The 21,448-nt window shown below is 30.6% G+C and overlaps 1 protein-coding gene across 1 annotated transcript in view; it reads left to right on the top strand.

Moving 5' to 3' along the window:
* The window catches only part of LOC107445964 (serine/threonine-protein phosphatase 4 regulatory subunit 1), a 99,066-nt gene that overhangs the window by 4,308 nt on the left and 73,310 nt on the right, over positions 1–21,448 (top strand). Inside the window, exon 3 of the mRNA XM_087149336.1 lies at positions 1,453–1,669. Coding sequence (XP_087005462.1) covers positions 1,453–1,669 — 217 coding nt within the window. The remainder of the gene's footprint in view (positions 1–1,452; positions 1,670–21,448) is intronic.

A 21,448-nucleotide genomic window follows, 5' to 3' on the forward strand; every position in this document is an offset into this window, starting at 1 on the left:
GCCATGTTCATTGCAACTTTACATTGGTTGCCACTTTCTAGTTCGGCAAGATATCAAAGTTCTCATATAGTGCACTTTAAGCAACGGATTGTACCTAAATAAAGGCTGTTGCTTACTTGTACAGTGTGCGGGAAGGAAAGAATTTAATTTTATCTGGGCAAAACATAGCATATCTCCCGAATGAGTTGGATATTGATTAAATCGGAAAATTTACTTTTTTGCATTTACTTTTCAAATACATGAGAGAAGGGTAAGAAAGTTTTCGAAGTCATCCACGCTGCTCAATTGTTGAAGTACTCTTGTGGAAGGGCGTTGTATGTTTTTTAAAACAGCAATGATTTTTCGACTTGCCGATGATGAAGTCGCATCTGCTTTACAACAAAGTAAAGCAATTTATCTTTCTTTACTGTTTTTTCCACCATGGCAGGGTTTCCTCTTAAATACCAATATTTTTTTTGTGTGCTTTATCTTGAGAAACAAACTGGTTTTATCATAATTAAAGATGTTTAGAGATAATTAGAGATGTTTCGCTCTCTATTTCTCGCTCCTGTGATATTTTCGGGCTGGAGTGTTCAGTAGTAACGCACCAGTAAGAATAAAACTAATTCAATTCTTTTGCTCAGAAAACATTTTATTTCTCATTTTACACACCAGATGACAGTACCAGGATATTTTTAAGGTAATTATAGATGGTTAGTTTATTTTAAACTAGGTGTCATCACTAATCAATTTCCAGGGATAAAAAAATAGGCTCTTTTATGACTGTTTTCTTGAAAATTAACCAATCGTTAAGGGGTTAAGTCCTTTTTTCATTGCTCTACCGTTTTTTTTCTTCTTCTCACTTCCACCTTCTTCAGTGCACCTTTGCCAAAAGTATCTCAAAAGGGGGGGGGGTCTCATCCTCTCTCTGCATGTAAAAATATTAGTATTAATAGATCCGAATTATCTGTACTCTCACAAAAATGGCAATCAAGAATTTGAATTTGCAATTTTAACTTCAAGCTTGCAAGTCGTTCCAAAATTAATAAACAAAATTGTTTACCTATAAATTATTTATATTTCATTTAAGGGCATTTTTTTTTCTTCTTTTCCGTTTCACTACTTTTTCAATTCCTACCATTAGTTCACGCTCTCCCCATGTCTCGTTCAAATTCTCAATCGTTAATATGTTTTATTCATTCATTCAAGTGTTCAAATACATTTTTTTAAACTTGTATCGTATTAACACTTGATGTTAATACAGTTTTTCAAATTCTTTCATTAAATTTAATTCATTTTAGTTTTGTATTAGAGAAAAAAATTTGATTGTCTAATAAAGAGTAACTAAAATAAAATTTGCCTTTTTTAAAATAAAAAAAAATTATATTGTTTAGAATTCAGGCACATATCTCAATTAGCAATATGTTATAGGCTCCTGAACAGGAATAATCGGTATAAACAATTTATTTTTAGCTACAAAGGAAATAAGCCTAATGAAGGGAATGGAAGGATTTTGGAAAGAGGCTGAGAATACCAATGAAAGGGAGGAAGAAGGTGATGATGATTTTAAGACAGATGATGATGATTCTAAGAATTATGATGTGGATCAGGAAGATATCAACTCTTACTGTAATAATCAAGCTCTTCTTACCCTGGAAGAATTAGCTAATAGTTATTATCTGCATAACAGGTAAGTCTTTATCTATTCAAAAAACTTGTGTTAGTCCATCACTTAACATGGTGCATAGCATTTTTAAAATGTGCTTTTTTTCATGGGGTGTTTTTAAAAAGTGCTTGATTTTCCTTTATTGAATATGGGAATTTTTTTTTCTCTTTTCTTTTTACCATGTCAATTTTCAGTACATATTGTGCAAAAGCGTGCCTTTCACGTTGTTCTATTCAACGTTTTCATATTTCATTAACCAATCACAATCCATTTCAGCCTACCGTCGGACCAAAGCGTATAAAAGCGGCAATCATTTTACGTGTTTGATGAAATACTTGCGAGTCAGTGTGTGCGTATACTGAGCTGAGTTCGGTGAGATTCTAGCGCTCTCGTGTGTAACTCTGCTACATTTTGCAAGATATTCTCAATGTCTGGCTTCATTTTCCACCCTCATTTTTAGAACCAGAAAATCTCTGGCTAATATAATCAAGAAAAGAGTTCGTTGTCTGAAACTAGTTATTTTATCATGATATGTAAAGTCTTTGAAAATTATTTTGCATTTTGTTAATGTATATAGTGCTTCAAAATATTTTTTGAGGGCTTAAAAGATACTTATTTTTTGGTGAAAGATTTGACTACACACCTTGCTTGCAGTGCTGCATTTTGTTGTTGCGTTTTAAGTTATGGTTATTTATTTTTTATCTTTCGGCAACAAATCGGTGTTTTACCTTAAGAGTACTAGACTTTTATTTTCTCTTTTTTTTCTATCATTTAATTAAAAAAAATTTATGAATCGATATTTAGATTTGTGTAGCAAAAGTCACTATAGACAATAATGGATTAAGGGAACAGAAAATCTATACATATTGAGGCCATAGATATTTTCCAAATTATTTTTTGTTGTTAGTAAAACTTAAGTAATGGTGCTCTTTGATAAAGGACAAAATGAAAGATCTCCACTGGTTGAGCAAATATAATATAATGGCTAGTAAAAAATTGTCTGCCAAACGGCACCTTTTTCTCAAATGCACTCTTTGTAGATTTTTTTTGTTATTATTTTTTAAAATAAGTATGGAATTCTGAATATTTTAAAATATTCTGTAAATTACTTTATTTTATGCTCGTTTCTAAAAAATTCCCCGCTTCGGACGAACTGCACTTCATGGCACGACTCATTTAAACACTTTTAAAAGATATTAAACTATTTTTTAGTAAACAATAATCATTATTTTGAATATAAATTAATAGGGAGTTAGAAATTATGAGTGAGTCTGACCATTAAAATTATTTCCCATTGTTCGTATTGAGTCACACAATCTCTATATTCCTGAATTTACTTTTTTTTTTCTTTCACAAACAGTTGATTGTTTTTTTTAAATCTTTCAATTTGTCACAATTTACATGTTATCAAAATATTCCTTCATATAAAACTATTATATTTTACTAACTATTATGATTTTTATATTTGCTATTAATGTTTTATAGCAATTATTTTTATGATTATATATTTAACTAGCGGAAAGTTCTTTGTTTCGAGGGAAACTGACGAGTTTTAAAGGGGGGAAAGGAGTAAACAATGGTAAGCTTAAGCAAAAAGTGCAAATCTTTTAGTAAAATTAACAATTATTTCATTTAACTAGAATTTTTGAAGCAAAAGGAGAGAGTTATCCTGTTAACTTTTTATTTTCTTTCATTGTTTCTATTCTATTCAAGATATTTCATCTTGTCAAGGAATTTTGAAATAGACTCATTGAAATCTTTACACAATGCAATTATTATTCAATTCCTGCTATTAGTTTGCACTCTCCCAATATATCTTTTTCAATCGTTCATCAAAATACTTTTTTATTTATTCATTCAAGTTCAAATACATTTTTTTAAACTTGCAGTGGATAATTAATACAGTTTTTTTCAGCCAGATATTTCACATTCTTTTAATTCGCCCAAAAACATGCGCTGGAGGGTAAGTCTGGGTCTTCCTCTTGTTCTCTTACCATCAGGGGCCCATGTAAGCGCAACAGATTAAATTTTTTCTTTGGGCATTCTAAGGATATGTTCGAGCCAGCTCCATCTTCGTTTTTTTATTTCATCTTCCATTGTTTTTATTATAGCTTTCTTTAATAGATTTTGACTTGATTCTTTGTAAGGCCAGAAAATTTTAAAAATAAATCTTAAACATTTGTTTTGAAAGGTTTCTAATTTTTGTATTTCGATCTTAGTCTGTTTCCAGGTTTCTGCGCCATATAATAGTACTGCTCTAACAATAGCTTTGTAAACAACTATTTTTGTCTTTATTTCAATATTTGACTCTCCAAAATCTATGTAATCCCTTAAAACATGTTCTTGCTTTGATTATTCTCTGTCTAATATCTTCACTACTTCCACCTTTTTTATCTACAATAGAACCTAAATAGCTAAATGACTAACTAGAACAAAAAATTAGTTTATGGGGCACATTTGCATATTTAATTATTTTATATCCGCTGTGTCAGATAAATTCAATAAAGAACATTACGTGGTAGCATGTGTGTTTCACGCCACCTAATTTATACTTTTATAATTGTCTGATACCATACGCCTTTTTTTTCTTCTTTTTTTTTCCAATACCTTCTTTTCCAGTTCTCACTCTCCCTATATATATATTAACCTCTTGTTCAAATTTTCAATTGTTTATAAAATACTTTTTATTCATCCACTCACATTTAAATACATTTATTTAAACTTGTAGTGGATGATGATGTTAATACAGTTTTTTCAAATATTAATTTATTAGTTAAATTTAATTCACTAATTTTAGTTTTATATGGGAGGAAAAAGAATTTAATTATTTAATAAAAAGTAACTAAAATAAGAATTTTCTTTTTTGACCAAAGTAGGAATTGTTTAAAAAAATTATATTGAAAAAAAATATATTTTTTTTTTTTTTACTTCTTTTAGTTATGTTTTGTTATTTAGTTAGTTTAGTTATGCTATTGAAAAGGGAACATTTATTTAGTTGTTATAGTTTGCAATAGTTTTTTTTAATTAATATTATTTTAACAAGCACATTGAAACTAAATTATAATATCAAGTTAATCTAAAAGAAGGAAAAAATAAATAGTTAATAACAGTGGTGTACGCAGAATTTTTTCAAGGGGGGTGTTCATAATTTTCTGAAACTACTAAAAGAAATTTGAGTATGTAATAAAGCTCTATTATTTCCCCTTCTTCAGCTAGACAATTTTGACTTTTTATTTAGACAGCATTATTTAGTTAAATTTTGATTTGATTTTTTAAGTTTAAGAACATAATGAAATATCTTCTGAAAAATGTCCAATGTCATATGGGTGGGAAGTAACACTTTGAGGGCCACTTTCACATTCATCAGATTTTGTTACGCTAGAAACGTTTTCTTCAACGGAATTATGGCATTTCTGTTCAACAGAAAAACTTGCATTGGTTCTAGATGCTGTCACCTAACTAATTTCAGTTCGTGATTTTTTATCAAAATAATTCGAAGTAGCTACATTCTTGCGAACCAGCCCGTAACAGTATCACGTGAATTTGGTTTTAAAAGTACCACCAAGTTTTAAAAGTACCATATCAAATGTATAGTAAATGTTTTTTCAGTATTCTGAGAAATACCGTTAAAAATAAAAGTAGGCATAAGGCTAATGAAAATATATAGTCTTAAAAAATAATAGCCCTCATAACTTCTACAAAAATTTTTATTTTTGCCATTTTGTCTGAGCTCAAGGGGGCAGTTTAAACCCCTAAACCCCTCCCTTGCGTTCGTCCCTGGTTAATAAATGCGTAAATTTTAATACCTTAAAATAGTAAAGGATTCTCAGTAATGTATCTTTAAATTTAAAAATTTATATTTCTTTGTTTTTCTATTATTACAATTTTGAATGTCCTCTTTAAAACAATTCACAACGTTAGAGCTTTCCTTTCAGCCAATCTTTTGCGAGCATAGAGAGGTTTATATTCAAAGTATTATTAGTATATCAGGGCTCGAAAAAACTCAGAAATTTTACCCGTCCCCGAGGACGGCTTGCCCAACAATGCACCCATCCTCCGTTGAAACTAACCCGTCTCTTTTCAATAAATAAAAATATAATTTTCTCCTATTTATTACAAACATATAAATTGCACAATGAATGAGTCGTTGCTAGGATTACATTATACAGTAATAAAAGAAATACTAGGTTACTAATTGTAACCTAGTATTTCTTTTATGAAAGAATTTAAATGACAAAGGTCAAGTTATCCGAGGGTACTGCTTTTTTTAAATGAATCAAATATGACGTTTGCCAGTTCCACAATCAAGCCAATGATTTACAGAGGTTTTTGAACAGAAATCTGAAAGGGGTTTTCCATTTAGGTAGATGTTCATAATTACATTTAACGCTTCTTGTTTAAGACCAGTATGTATTGTGTTTTTTTGTAAGTTTGCTGCAAAGCACCTTTCAACCGCTGCAGTACTCCCAGAAAGAGAAAACATCAATATATGTGCAGTATGTTGCTGTATTGTGGGTCATTTTGCAGCCTTGTAACTTACAAGACTCTTGTAAGATAACAAAAATTGAAAAATGTATCACGAACATTAACGGGAAAATGGCCGTCCGCGCGGACGTCGGATTCGAGAAATTCGTTGTCCGCGGAGAATTTTTGACCGTCGAGGACGGGCTGTTTTTCGAGCCCTGTAGTGTATAATAGTATTCATGGTTTTATAACCATATTGGTTGTGAACGGTTTCAAAACCGCAAAGGAGAAAGAAGATATTCTTTACCATAAACTTTATGGTTAATCGGATGGACGGACAACTGTTATTTTACCATTATTTTGGAATGAAAATTCTAACAGTGTAGGGTAATGTTATGTTAAATATGTATCATTCCTCCTCCTCTTCTTCAGTGGTACAACAGCCCAGCACATGCTTTCTTCAGAATTAGTACCAGGTGAAATATGTATCATTAAGCTTGTTTACTAAAACATGATAAAATTTCAAAACATAAAGGCTATACTAGCGTTTTTTTTTTTCAAATTACTTTGCAACAAGTGGCATAAAAAAAATTTAAAGTCAACTCCTATTGAAGTCAACGAAGATAAATTATATTTTAGTTACTTTTGATTAAATAATTGCAATTTTTTCTTCCATATAAAACTAAACTTAATTAAATTTAATGAATGAATTAGTATTTGAAAAAACTGTATTAACATCAAGTGTGATCCACTACAAGTTTACTTGAACACTTGAGTGGATGAATGAGAAGTATTTTATGAACGATTGAAAATGTGAACAAGATATGAACTAATAGTAGGAATTGAATAATAGGTTATTGCATTGGTTTAAAATAGGGGTGCGCAACTTCTTTGAGTGAAGAGCCACTTGCACTGCACGTAGATTAACGACACTCATATTTAGTCATGTTAGAGGCAAATGTTATAATTTTTATCTAAACATTAGTGTTCTAAGCACCAAATATTTTTATCAGTAAACTTAACATATTTGCAGAAAACTAAATAGTTTTAATTATTTGAATATTATTAAAACTAAAAATACTGATATATTTTTTAAATAACTTTTTCCATTTTTCACAATAATTAATTTATCAAATATTTATATATATGTAACGTAAATATTTGGGGGGAGGGGTATAAATTCTAACCAAAAAGCAGCTTATGGAATGAAAGTGCAAAAAAGTATGCATTTTATAGAGTAATATACTAAACTCAGTGGCGTGACAGCCCATAGAGGGCAAAGGCCTACTGTACCCATCTCAGCTTTCTTGACCTTGGGCTCTGGGGTGCAGGAGCAGATGTTTCGGTCAGGTGGTCAACCGAACGCGGAACCCCCAGTGTTTAGTTCCCAAGCATGCTTGGTACTCATTTATCGACCCACTAATGGGATGAAAGGTTGAGTCAACCTTGCCCGGCTTTAGTCCACCTAGCATTTTATAAATGAAACGAAACATCCCTTTCTAAGATAAAAATTTTTCTCTCAATATTTCTGTAGTTAAATTTACAATTTAAAAAAAAATATATATATTTTTTTGTGTCTGAATTTTAAAAAAAATTTCTATTTTAAGCGAGCTTTAACAATTTCCATGTTTGAAAACTGCTACCAAATCATTCCCCCCTAGCGGAGTAAATATACGTTTTTGTTGACCAATAGGGAAAATTTTCGATTTCAAATGTCGGAGGACAGAATAAAGAAAGTGGTGAAATATAATTTTTAAAAAAAATTCTGTTTAAGGAGAGATAAATAATTTACGAATAAAATTTTTTTTTTAGTTTTAAAACAATCTGAATCATAAAATTGCAATTGCAAGTTTGAATTCTTGATAGTCATTTTGTGTGGTTAAGATAATTCTAACCTGGTTAATTTATCGTCGCTTTGAAACTGAACCGTAGTAACTCCAAAAAAAAATCGAAAAATGAGATATTTGGGTCATTTTGTGTAAAAGCAATCACCCTCTTAGATAAACAACGTGTTATCTTCATAGTTCCATAAAATTAATTTTGAGAGTAAATAAATCATTATCGCATTGGCGCGATTTGCATTGGTGGGAAAAGTTAGAAATCGCTCTCCTGAGAAACTTTCTTTTTCGAGTTACCACGCTTTAGTTTCAAAGCAACAATATATACTTGTAGTATATACTACTTGTATGTACGCATGTGTGTATACATACACCCATGTATTATCCACGCACAGAGAGGACGAGAGGCCCCTCATTCTTGAGATGCGGTCGTTATAATTACAATTTAAAAGGGATAAGCTTATATTAAAATGAGACTTGACTGTATTTGTTAATTATTATTAAAGAATGTTTCAAAAAAAGTTTTGATTTATAGTAAGAGTTATCTAAAGAGAAAAATTGCTATCACCATTGCAAAGTCTTATTACTAGCAAAATTTGAAACTGATTTAAAATCGAATTTAGAAAATAAAAGAAAAAGTGTTAGGTCTTTACAGCCATAATCTGTACTAAGAGGTCTACAAAATTTCTTGTTGCAAGAATCAGTTTTTGGGAATGGTTTTATTCTGAAAAATAGCGGGCCATAAACTAGGGTTGGGTTTTTGCCGTCAAAAACTGGTTTTTGACATGACAGTGGTAAAAACAGTCAAAAACCTACTATTTTCTTTAATTTATGGCATACAGCGGACAATATATTTTCCCATAATTGCCTTTATAAATGAATATTGTAAATGATTGCTATCGATTTTGCAACTATATACATATGTATTCTTATAGAAGGATATACATTCATACAGAAATATTGTAGTATACATATCGAAAATAGTGATACTTACTTTTATCATTATAGCTTGATTTGCAAAGGATTCAAAATTTTGCACTTCTTAATTGTTAGAAATAAACAAGCAAACAAACAAACAAAAGAGTTTGGAACTGTTAATAAATTCAAGAACTAAAAAGAAGAATTTAAAATTTGGCATTTCTTAAATATTAGAAATAAGCTAAACAAAACTTTCAAAACTTGTAACTACTAACAAACTCTAAGTCAAGAATTACTGCTATTTTGTCAAGTTAAAACCTTTTATTCAGTTGAAAAAGCACATTAAACAAAACTGAATTACAAACAAAATTACATGTTCAGTTGTCGGGGTCACTGTGCCGAAGCATACGATAGCAAGTGACTAATCACTTGCTCATTTTTCATTGCCCAGTCGATTTCTGAGTTTAGTATGGATGAGTCCAAAATTCGAGAAGATTCTTTCAATGAATGCGGAACTGGATGGGCAAGACAGGGTTTTTGACATGACGGTAAAAACCGCCATGTGACAAAAACTTGCCAACCCTGCTATAAACGTTGGGTGCAAAATATAAATTTTCCCTTAAACGAATCTTCGACTCCCATAGGCTACTTGGTAATAAAGTGAAACATGTAGTACCGTAATGGCTCAGAGCGTTCGCTTTCCATTGAGATGAACCGGGTTCGAATTCCGGCAATGGCTGGTCGATACGAATTCCACATCCAGCTTGCACCGACCACAGTGTTGCTGAAGTAAAAAAATAACCCCACTGGTAGACGGAATCATATGTTAGAGTTCCCCTGCTGCCGTGGAAGGTTTCCGTGGTTTTCCCTTCCATGATATGCAAATGCGGTTTTGTTCCATCAATGACGAATTTCTCCCAATGCATCATCCAGGATTTCCCTCGTCTTCTGGATTGGGCTCAAAATGACAAGGCTACTGAGTTGAACATTAGTAGTCGAAAACCAAAAATTGTGTAGGCTGTTTGTTCTACGACGGTTATAAAATAAAAAATAAACACGATTTGTAATAAAATCTAAGTAATGTATCTTAACGGCTTCGAAGAATTTCAAGTTTAGTCTTCACCAAGTATAATTATTATATTTATGTCATTGGTTTTTAAATGAACTGCAAATTTGACAACTATAAGTATAATAAAAATTATGAAATGACGTTTGCCATCATATGCACTTGATTATGTACATATATCAGCACATACATGATTTGACCCAAAAATTAAAAGTGCTATGCCGCTTGCTTATGAGGGCGGCGCTGATGTATAAATGAACTGCTACTTATCAACATAAATTATTACTCTATTTTATAAATATGCATTAAAATGAATAGCGCAAAAGGATGGAGATTAAACTGCTCTCTAGAACTAAACAATCTATTTGAGTGTGAAAGTTGATTAAAAGATTATTAAAAGTTATTTAATGTTTATCAATATTTTAATATATTTTCTTTGTAAAATAAAGTTATTTTAAAAAAAAAAAAGAAATGATTTTTGCCATAACAAAAACAAATTTTTGATAAAATAATTTTTTATGAAAATGCAATGAAACAAATCTGAAAAATTGTTATTACTTAGAATTCATTTTCTGTTGTATATGAAAGAATATACTAGGAGAGTCTGCTCGCGAACCCCCATTATTGCTATTCTCACACACACACCCCTCTCTCTCTCTTTCAAAAAAAAAAATAATAATCTTTTTGTTTATAAAATATATGCGATTATTATAGTTTTACGTAAGCATATTTTATGAAATTGTTAATTGTGACAAAACGAGAAGTCACCTGAATTTGTAAAGGAAATTTAAACTTTACGAAACAAAATGTGTGACATAGTAAGAAAGAAGTAGTAAAGTAATAATTTGACTGGTTAACGATATATTGCGAATTATGTAAGTCTTTAAGAAACAGTTCTCATCTTTCTTGAAGTAAGTTTTTCATATTTTTAAAAATTTCAGTCTAAATATTATGACAGGTGACATCTAATTTCTCTCTCTCTCTCTCTCTTTTTTTTTTTTTTTTTTGTGTGACTTGCGACATGAACTCAAGCTCGATCATATGAATAAGGTTTCGAAATAGGGAAAATTTTCTATAATGGACTAGTCATTACTTATAGAGAAATGAGTTGTACAAAATTTGCGGGCGGGGGGGGGGCGCAATTTAAATTGCTTTAGCTTTTGAAAAAGTGGTATTTAAAAGAAAAGGACTTACTACAGTAGTATCAGATTTAATTATTTTTCATTCCATCACAATGCTTGCGTACGTATATATATATACAGTCAAACCCCGCTGTCGTGAACATGGTTTATAGTGAACTCCCGGATATAGTGAACAAAACGTTCACTCACATGCCTTGCTATGCACATATAATGTTATTTTTTGTGGATATAGTGAACCAAAAAAGAGAGAAAGTTGTATAGTATGAACTTTTTTCTGTCTTCGACTGATTTTCTGGTAATTTTGAAATTGCTACGTATAATGCATATACCGATTTTTGAAACCATCTATAAAGTGGAATGTAGCAGTAAGCTTTTTTTCTTGTTTGCTTCTTCTATCTCGGTTTCGCATCCCTAATTTTTTTTATACTCAAGACGAAGAGTAATAAAAATAAAATTGAACACATTTTTTGTCAATACATATTGTTTTTTAGTCATTTTTGTATTTCATTTTATGGGTCATTTAATTAAATAATGTGTAATAACAGGGAGGAATTCAGAACCATTGGTTAAAATTGTTTGCTGTTTCGAAATAGTGAACTCCCGGTTATAGTGAACCGAAATTGTGGTCCCTTGAAGGTTCACTATAGCGGGGTTTGACTGTATATATATATTACACTCCTTCGTTATTTTAAGTTTCTAAGTCTTATAGTTTCTGATAATAACGAAACATCCTAAAGTTATGTGAAGCAAAAAAATAAGAAAAAAATCGCGACAAAAACACTAAAATTTACAATAATGTTTCCAAACACATTTCTAAAATATCTGATTGGCAATAAAAAATTTTCTCGAATCGCAGTTCTCCCACTCCCATATACTAATGTTAAGTTTAAAACTTAATCGGCTTCAATTTTGTAAGAGAGTTCATTTCTTTTTTTAAAATAATTTTTGTCATAATTTAAAAATTCAATATTATTCCCTTAATTTAAATGAATTTCGAATCAGAGTTTTTATGTGTAAACTTTTTTTTTTTTTAATGTAAAACTCGGTTAGTAGGTTAACCAGTATAAATATTAATGAATGGAGGAAAAAAAAAGGTTAAATTGCTATTGGTAAAAATTGCTATTATTGTTTTAATTGAAAGGTAAAAATTGCTATTATTGTTTTAATTGAAAGGTTAAAATTGCTATTATTGTTTTAATTGAAAGGTAAAAATTGTTATTATTGTTTTAATTGAAGGGTAAAAATTGCTGTTAATGAGGGGGGGAAAGGTTGCTGATCATTAATAATAAGTCAATAATGAATCTTATATAATTAAATTATCTTTTGATGAAGAAGGTTTTAGAATCCTCATTCTAAAATTGTGGTAAAATAACCTGCGGCAGCTTGTTCATCCAATTAACCGTTAAGTTTACGGTAAAGAATAGTTTTCGCCTCTATGGTTTTGTAACAGTTTACAACTAGTATGGTTATAAAACCGTGAATACAAAACTATACGATTTCTTAACCCTTTACAGCTACCATTATTTCAAAACCGTAAAACGAAAAATTTAACTGGACATAGCTACTCTTCTCGTTAGGAAATGGACATTGGAAAGTGCAGGACACTCTTCATGTGATAAAGGGAATGGGGTGTCGACGCTGGGACGCGAACCCCCGGTCTGTCAGTGATGAGATTGACAAATTAGCCCTCTCGTCTATAATATGTACGCAGTTTCAAGGAACAAAGTTGCTTAATTAGATGAGCTTAATGGGTGCAATAAAATTTAGGTTTTTTAACCGTTCTTGGCAAAAAATAGTTAAGAAACGATTTTTCTCACTGTTAATAGTTTTATTATCATCTTATTTATTTTCTAACAGTGTAAGGGGTGTCAGAACTCTTTAATTAACACAATTACTTTCATAAATATGGAAAAATATGCAAAAATAAAAAGGGTTCTCAATGAGTTGCTGATAAAGCTACTGAGATAAAATATTACATCAAAGAAATAGTTTTTTTTTTTTTTCTTTTAAAGCGGAATATTTTACTTGTACTTTTCGCAGCTCTAAATCGCATAAATTATGTAATGTTTTCTTTTTTCTTTCTTTTTTTGGTGTATATTTTTTTATTCGTTTTAAATATTAGTTTAATTATTTTTTTCTTTACAAATTATTTTTGCTGTTAGTTTAGCTCAAACAGCTTAATAATAATTATGGTCTAATCATAATAAAAATCAAACAAAATTAACTTCATATAATAATTATTTAGTTCATTAAATTTGTTACTTTTACTTCAACCAGTCTTTGACTTATGAAAATTTAAGTTATATATAGAATCACAATTTTTTTTTTTTTTTTTTTTTTTTTTTTTTTAAAGTTTGGGACGACCGGCAAACCTCTGTTATCTTTTGGCAATATTTTTAACATTTTATTTTATGAACTTTTATTTATTTGGCAGTTAACTTTATTTTTAGAACATATTTTTTTAGAATGGGACGACCGACAAACCTCTGTTATCTTTTGGCAATATTTTTAACATTTTATTTTATGAACTTTTATATTTATTTGGCAGTTAACTTTATTTTTAGTTGTCTTGAAATTTGAATGATTTAGTGAATGGTACACCATTTCAATGTTCAAATGGAGTTCGGACGGTCGGGGGAGTGTTTGTTATTGGTTTGACCTTGGCGATAGGGGGAAAACTTATCCCCGCCTTTTCTGTATGTACATATATGGGGGAAGAAGAAAGAAAAAAAACTTCCATGGGGCATTTTGAAAACAAGTTCTTGTTTTGCTTTAAAGATGCAGCTGCATGTAGAACACCCCTTTTTTTTTTTACTTTTTGTGCTTCATTTAAAAGAAATGATCCAGAACTTTGATTATTTGAAGCAAGGCGCCCTTAAATAGATGTAGAGTCGAGATTTGAAGAAGCGTTCCTCACAATTTATTTCTACTTTTGATAAATAATGTGTATTAGACTTTATAGTTTTATTGAACGGAGACGATATTTGTATTAACGCGATTCGCTAATCATTCATAGCATCAAGAATGAGGGTTGGACTGGAACTAGGGGACCTGAACTAGGGATCGGCCCCTGGGTCCTCTCATCCCATGTCCTTGTGAACAAAAAATAGAATATTTCAAAAGAAACGAAATATATATATATATATATATATACAGTCGAACCTCAATTTCACGAATTTTTCGATGTCTCGAAGAAAAAAATTCCCTTCAAATTTCCTATACACTCAATGTTAAAAAAAACCTTGATTTCTCGAATTTATTTTTCTAATCTCTCGATAACTTGAATTTTTTTTCCATAAATAGTAGATTTGTTTTCTGAAAATAAAAAAAAAATAATCAAAAGTTTTTTTTTAAGAATAGAAAGCCAATTCTCATAATCAATTCTCAAACAAACACTTTCTGCAGTGACAGTGTAAGGAGATTTATTGAGAGGCAGCTGAATATGTCAGAGAAGACATTTAAAGCTATAGTCCACTTAGAAAGTGTTATAAACAAACTTTCTTACACATCTCTAAAGCAAACAACAATTGAATCTTTTTAAGTGTAAAAAGTGTTTTTAGAATAAATATGGAATATTAAATAGGTATGTAAAGAGCATTTTTCTTTATTCTACCATCGATAACTTGCGATTTTCGACCGAATTTTCGGTATCTCGAATTTTTTCTCCTCTCCCTTCAAGTTCGAGATATCGAGGTTTGACTGTATATATATATATATATATATATATATATATATATATATATATATATATATATATATATATATATATATATATATATATATATATATATATATATATATATATATATATACAGTAGAGCGCCGATTATCCGAACTATGTCCGCATTCGCTTTTTTTTCTTCAAGTTAAGAATACTTTTCAACTTATAGACAGTTTTTCTAAATTTGGAAGAATGAATAATATCCACTACAGTTGATGACCCTATTTAATTTACAACCTTTTTTTAGCAGTTTTCTTATAGTAGCCATACATACATGTATTGTTGTACAGTTGAACCTACATACCCCTTTAGCCCTCTTCAACTGAAAATTATCATCCAAGAATGCGAACTTCATTTTGACAGTCTAGAACAGTGTTTCCCAAACTTTTGACTTTTGTGTACCCTTTCTAAATTTTTCGTAACGCTGTGCACCACTAATAAAAAAATTTATATATTTTTAACTATAAAAGAATTACACTAAAGTTAAAAATCACAACTGGCTGTTGAAACAACTAATTATTGCAAAACTGCAAAAAAAAATAGCCAATAGAAAAATACGCAATCTTAAAATTTCATGTCTGGAATTGTTTTTAAATAGAAAGTTTTGAAAATGTTATCTGTTGCAAGATATTTCGTAAAGAACGCGTACCCCCTCCAGGGGTCTGTCCAGACATTTTGTGAAAGGTCCGTTTTTCGTGAAATTGTGAAAAAATTACTCACATTCTTTCAATCAGGGTCCGCTTTTATGAATTTGTGCAAATAGGGTCTGTTATTACAAAAAAAAAACTTTTTCAAGGAGTTTTTAAATTGTTAAGACATACATGATAATGCTCAACACTGTCAAAAATATAATTACAAAAATTAAATTTTAAAAAATAAACAACAATTGCTGCTTCTAAATTAGAGATGCAACTTACAAACATTTGGTATTTAGCCCATACTGCTGAACGCAGAATATTCATTTCGGACGAATAATGGAAGAATCGTCTGCCGAAGACAAAACTTAATTCGTTTACATCCATCTTTCCTGTTTTCTGCCCTGGAAAGGGTTTATTCGATTGACAAAATAATAATGAAGATAAACAAATTTGTGAAGGGTCCGTTTTTAAGTTAAAATATTTTGTGAAGGGTCCGTTTTTAAGTTAAAATATTTTGTGAAGGGTCCGTTTTTATGGAAAGATATTTTGTGAAGGGTCCGTTAACGGACCCAAATTTCTTCTAAACAGATCCCTGCCCTCTAAACTGTTCCCGTACCCCTGGTGGTACGCGTACAAAATTCTTCTTTTGTAATGGAAAATAAAGAAAAATGTGGTAAAATCAGTAATTGTCAAAAAAAAAATTATAAAAAGCTGAAATATAATAAAGAAATTCAAAATAAAAAGTTTAAAAATAAATAAAAAGTATTTAAAAATTGAAGAAAAGAAAATACTTTTAAACTCACCAGAGCTATTTTAGCTAGTACTGCCAGTCCTAAGACTGGGAAGAGTGAGAAGGGTAGTTAGTGCATAAATAATTATCATTTAAACTAGATTTTAAACAACTTTTCCAATTATCCGAACCACGCAGTTCGGATAATCGTCGCGCTACTATATAGTTGTAAGATATTATTTGTCGTAGTTTGTTTTATTATTGGCATTATGAGTGAACAGTCTTTTGGATGTACAATCCTGGGCCCCACCTGCAAAATATTTTAAAACAAGGAATCCTTAGAACTTTCTCCCCTCTAAAAATGGAAGAAGGAAAAAAAAAAAAGCGAAAAAATACTTCTTAGCGAAATGATATTTCGCAATGAGAAATTATAAGACATAAGCAGAAAAATGTGCATTCAATTTTCTGTTAAAAATCTTTTGATTTTTAAAAACTTCGAAATGTTTGGAAGCAAGGCTCTTTTGAAAGCTTGCTCCCCCTCCCCCAAAAATAGAGGAAGGAAAAGCATTTCTACCCAAAGTACTATTTATTTCACCTTTGCAATAGTGAATTATGAAACAAAAACATATTTAATGCAGTCTGATAATTTTCATTAGTTATCACACTTTTGAGATGTCAATTGAGCAAAATTTTCAGACAAAGTGACTCCTTACAAATCAGCCCCCCCCCCTCAAAAAAGGAAGAAAAAATACTTCTACTCGATATGTAGTGATGAATTATGAAACAAAAAAACTTGCATACAATTGCAGCATAATATACATAAAATTATGACACAGCAGACTTATAATTGTACAATCCCATGCCCCTATGACAGTGTTTCCCAAACTTATAACTTTTGTGTACCCTTTCTAAATGTTTCGTAACGCTGTGTACTACTCATAAAAAAATGAATGTATTTTTTTTTTAAACATGTTAATTTTTCTTCCTTTTGGTACTAAGTTTTGTTAATAAGTTTATTTGCATCAGTGAGAAGGATGATATTGTTTTTGCTGTGATGAAGAAGAAGAAAAAAATTGTACTAAAGTTACAAATCACAACTGGCTGTTGACACCACTTATTATTAACTGTTAACTCTGCAAAGAGTAGCCAATAGAAAAATACGTAATCGTAAATTTTCATTGTTAGCTTTGTTTTTAAATAAGTTGCAAGATATTTCGCATAAGAACGCGTACCCCCATTTAACTGACTGCCCTATGAGATTGACCTCTCGGCTATAATATGTACACAGTTGAAAGGAACTAAGTTGTTTCATTAGGTGCAGTAAAATTCTGGTTATTTAACCGTTAAGAAACGATTTTTCTCACTCTTAATAGTTTGATTACCACCTTATTTATGGTCATTTGACTGTTTTGTATAAATATTGTAAAATAACAATTAAATAGATTGTTATTCAGACATTTTTCCCGAGAAATTTCTAACAGTCTAAGTCGACATTTTTCCATTTAGAATACTTGAAGTTTTTCTATTACCCTTGCAATTCACTAGCAAAATTTGAAAATTCTCTACTTAGCTCAGTGGGCCAGCATCCAAGGTTTCGTGGTCAAAATTAGTATTTCGGTAAAATTTGTTTCAAAATTTGGGGGGTTTTATGTGCTGGTACATTGAATTCATAGTTGAAATTTTGAAATATACTAAAAATACCCCAAAAAACAAAATGGCGGCTGAAATATGACGAACAAAAGTAAAAAAAAAAAATAATAATATAGTATGTTCGTTTAAATAATTAAATATAGCAATGAAAATATAATATTTTTCGTCATTTTATATTAAAAATGAAAAGCAAATTGTATTTCTGAAGTAATATTACAAAATAACGCGAAAACATGAAAAAAAAAAAACATTTTTGTTTTTCGGTATATTGAGTCCACCTTTGCAATACGGGCAAAATGGAGCAGGTTTTTTCGAAAGAAGAAACATCAAAGAAGACAACAACAAAAAAAGTTTAGCTCATGACTTCGTGGAACTTTTTGGAACTAAGTTTCGAAAGTCATTCAAACATTGTAAAATGACAAATGATAAGATATAAACTATAAGTTTGTCAAGAGTATTAACTCATCCAACACATTAAAAAATGATACTATAATTTAACACTCATGACTCTGATGAAAATGTTACAGTCATGTGAAATTCTAATATATATTTCGGAAATAAAAATTTAAAAGTTACATTTAAAACAAAAACAAAAAATTTGTAACGTATTTTTCATGACATTGTACTCTCGTCGGTCCAAAAAGTAAATTATAATATTTGGAATGATTATGAATACTTAATTCGGGCAAAATTAAAACTGCCTACGCATATTTTAGTTGAAATTTTAATTTTTGACTTTTGGCCAAAGATCATGGTCTTCTGACCCGCTGTGCATAGGTTTTGAGTTATCGAAGTTTCTCTAGTTCTGTGTAGAATCGCAGTTGGGAAATCGCCCGTGCTGTGTCATTAATAGCTTGTTGAATATAACTTCCAGTAGTGGCCCCATTCTCGGAGTGGGGCCTTATATGGGGGGGGAGGTATAACCCTCCCTAAAACGCGCCCTACACGCGGCTCAGGGGGCCTCTTTCTAAGAAAAAGAGGGGAGAGACGAATTCTTTTCATTCACTTTCATTGATTTATTTTTTTTTCGAACTCCCATCCACTGAGTTTGCCGCCAAAATGTGTGTCTGCAAAAAAAAAAAAAAAATGGGGGACCATTATTTTGGGTGAACTTCTAACTCTATTAATTTTGGGAACTTCATTATAAATGTGCTATGAACAGCGTGTATATCTAATTAAATTTTTTTTCTCCTAACTTCTTGAAGAATACTTTTATATAAATGCATAAACACACTCTTAATGTTACAACATGAAGAAAGAAAAAAAAATATACACCTACAATCGATGTTAAATACAGATAACTGGCAACATGAGCCATGGATGAAATTGGCTTAACCCTTTTGAAGGCCGTGGGAAGTATACTTACCACCACGTTTTACCACTTTTAATTTAGGTTTCCATTTTTCAATTACTTCAGCTTTCTTGAAGTGAGTTTGAATAAAATTGGTAACCATTTGTCACTTTTAAAAAACGTATAAAAGTTATAAAATACATAATTCCTTTTGAAGTGTGTAGCATTTAAGGAATTTATTGTATAAATAAAGAAAAATAAAAGTCTGTAAGTTCCTAATAGGTCATGTTAAATATATTTACCACCAAAAAAATGGCATTTTTATAATCTAAATGAGGTTTTTTTTTCTTCTTATATCAATTACTGTTCTTAAAACAATTTCAATTCCAAAAATACTTTAATTTACTAGAAATAAAGGTCTCGTTAAAAAGTTAAAAAATGTTACGAAAAAATAATAAAACTTTTTATATCAATGGGATAGTCATTGGTTTTATATCTTATAAGGTAAGTATAAATGAGTGCTATAGATTTTAAAATTAATTGCGTTTATTTTAGAATATGAAACATCAGTTAAAAGTATTTAATTGTATACCATTAAAATGCTAATTTGTTATGTGTCGATTAACATTTCCTCTAAACTTCTTGTTCGAGATAAATAAAATACTTAACTGTAAAAACTAATTTAATTGCGTTCATTCCGATTACTGTTTTCTTTCTTGCTATTTTTTCCCCTCGAGTAGCCTAATCATTTACCTAAACTCCGTCTTTGTGTATTAAGTTTTATTAAATAGATATTTAAAACTGGAAATACTACTCTTTTTTTTATTTTCATTGTTACTTACATATTGTATTAGTTACATAAATAGTTAAATATCGTTTTGCTTTTTAACTTTCATTTTTGTTAAAAATTTATGTCCCGATTCACTGTATTGATTGTCAATTTTTTTAGCATAAAAAACTTAGATTGTTAAAAAAAAAAAGGAAAAAAAACACCTTATATCGAACACTGGTATTTGCGTATATATATATATATATATAGTTCAGCCACCAGATTCCTACACATCGTTAGAGAGCTGCAGGAACTCCTGAAAGACGCGGAGTTAGTTACATTACTCCAATCCCTTCTCCCAGCTGCAAAGACATAGAAACGGAGAGCCCACAAATGACGATCACAGAAATTTTTTTTTCTGTGGGATTTACCCTTTCTAAAGTCATTATTTACATTTGCCTAAGGGCAAAATTTAGCCAGATGAAGAAGTGAGATGCCCGCTTCGCGGGCAGGTACTTTGTTCTACATCATATCAAGTCAATATATATATATATAAGCAAACTGGGTTACAGAAAAGTTGGGTACAAGTTTTATAAGAGAATAACTTTTATAAATACTTTTAAATTTTAGAATTTCATTTAAAACAGAGCATAAGAAAGAAAACTATATTATGAAAATTTTACGAGAGAACTATATTTTTGTTTTAATTATGCTTATCAATTTTGTTGTGCAAGTCCAATAATAATTGTGATTTTATAATAATGCTATATAATTATCACCTGCATTTAATCAATGAAGATTGATTGACATCCCGCTATATCCCCACTTTTTCCTTTGTAATTATTCATTTTAAGAGTTTGTTACAATAATGAATATGGTAAGTACCCAAACCTTTAATATGTAAAATGTGTATGAATTGAATGAAATGTTTCTAAATTGAAACACGATGTGTTCCATTTTTTTTTTAAAATAAATTTTTCACATTACATTATAGAGGTACACAACCTGCGGGCCACATGAGACTAGCCAAACTTCGATGTGCTGCCCGCGGCAGCTATTTGAACAAAATTTTTAATACACCGAAGAGCCATTACATTATGACCATCTATAACAATGGCCTTGACAGGTTTTCATGGTTTCTCGCCCAGGAACAATGTTTTCATGGGGCACATTACTTAGGACCCATAATCCTCATAGAACAATCCCTGACGTCTCTAAGCTACTTGAACATAGTTCACCCATTCATGGCAACAGTTTTTGGGATGGTGTTTACCAACAGGATAATTCACCATGTCATTAGGGTCAAATCGTCGAGGAACGTTCCAGTGACTTTCAAGTCATGTCTTGGCCCCCAAATTCACACGACCTTAATCCAATAGAGCATTTGTGGTCCTACTTGGAAAACCAAATTCGTGCTGCCACGCTACCCCCTCACAATGTGAGGGAATTGCAGGACCAGTTGGTGAGCGCTTGGTACCAGATCCCTCAGACTACCTATCAGCACCTTGTGGAATCAATGCCACGGCGGGTGCTAGCAGTTTTGAGGGCTGAAGGTGGTCCTGCATGTTATTAGCAG

This window comes from Parasteatoda tepidariorum, chromosome 8 (genome assembly GCF_982258835.1).
Source record: "Parasteatoda tepidariorum strain Cologne lab strain chromosome 8, Ptep-v5.0, whole genome shotgun sequence".
In the NCBI taxonomy this organism is placed as follows: Eukaryota; Metazoa; Arthropoda; class Arachnida; order Araneae; family Theridiidae; genus Parasteatoda; species Parasteatoda tepidariorum.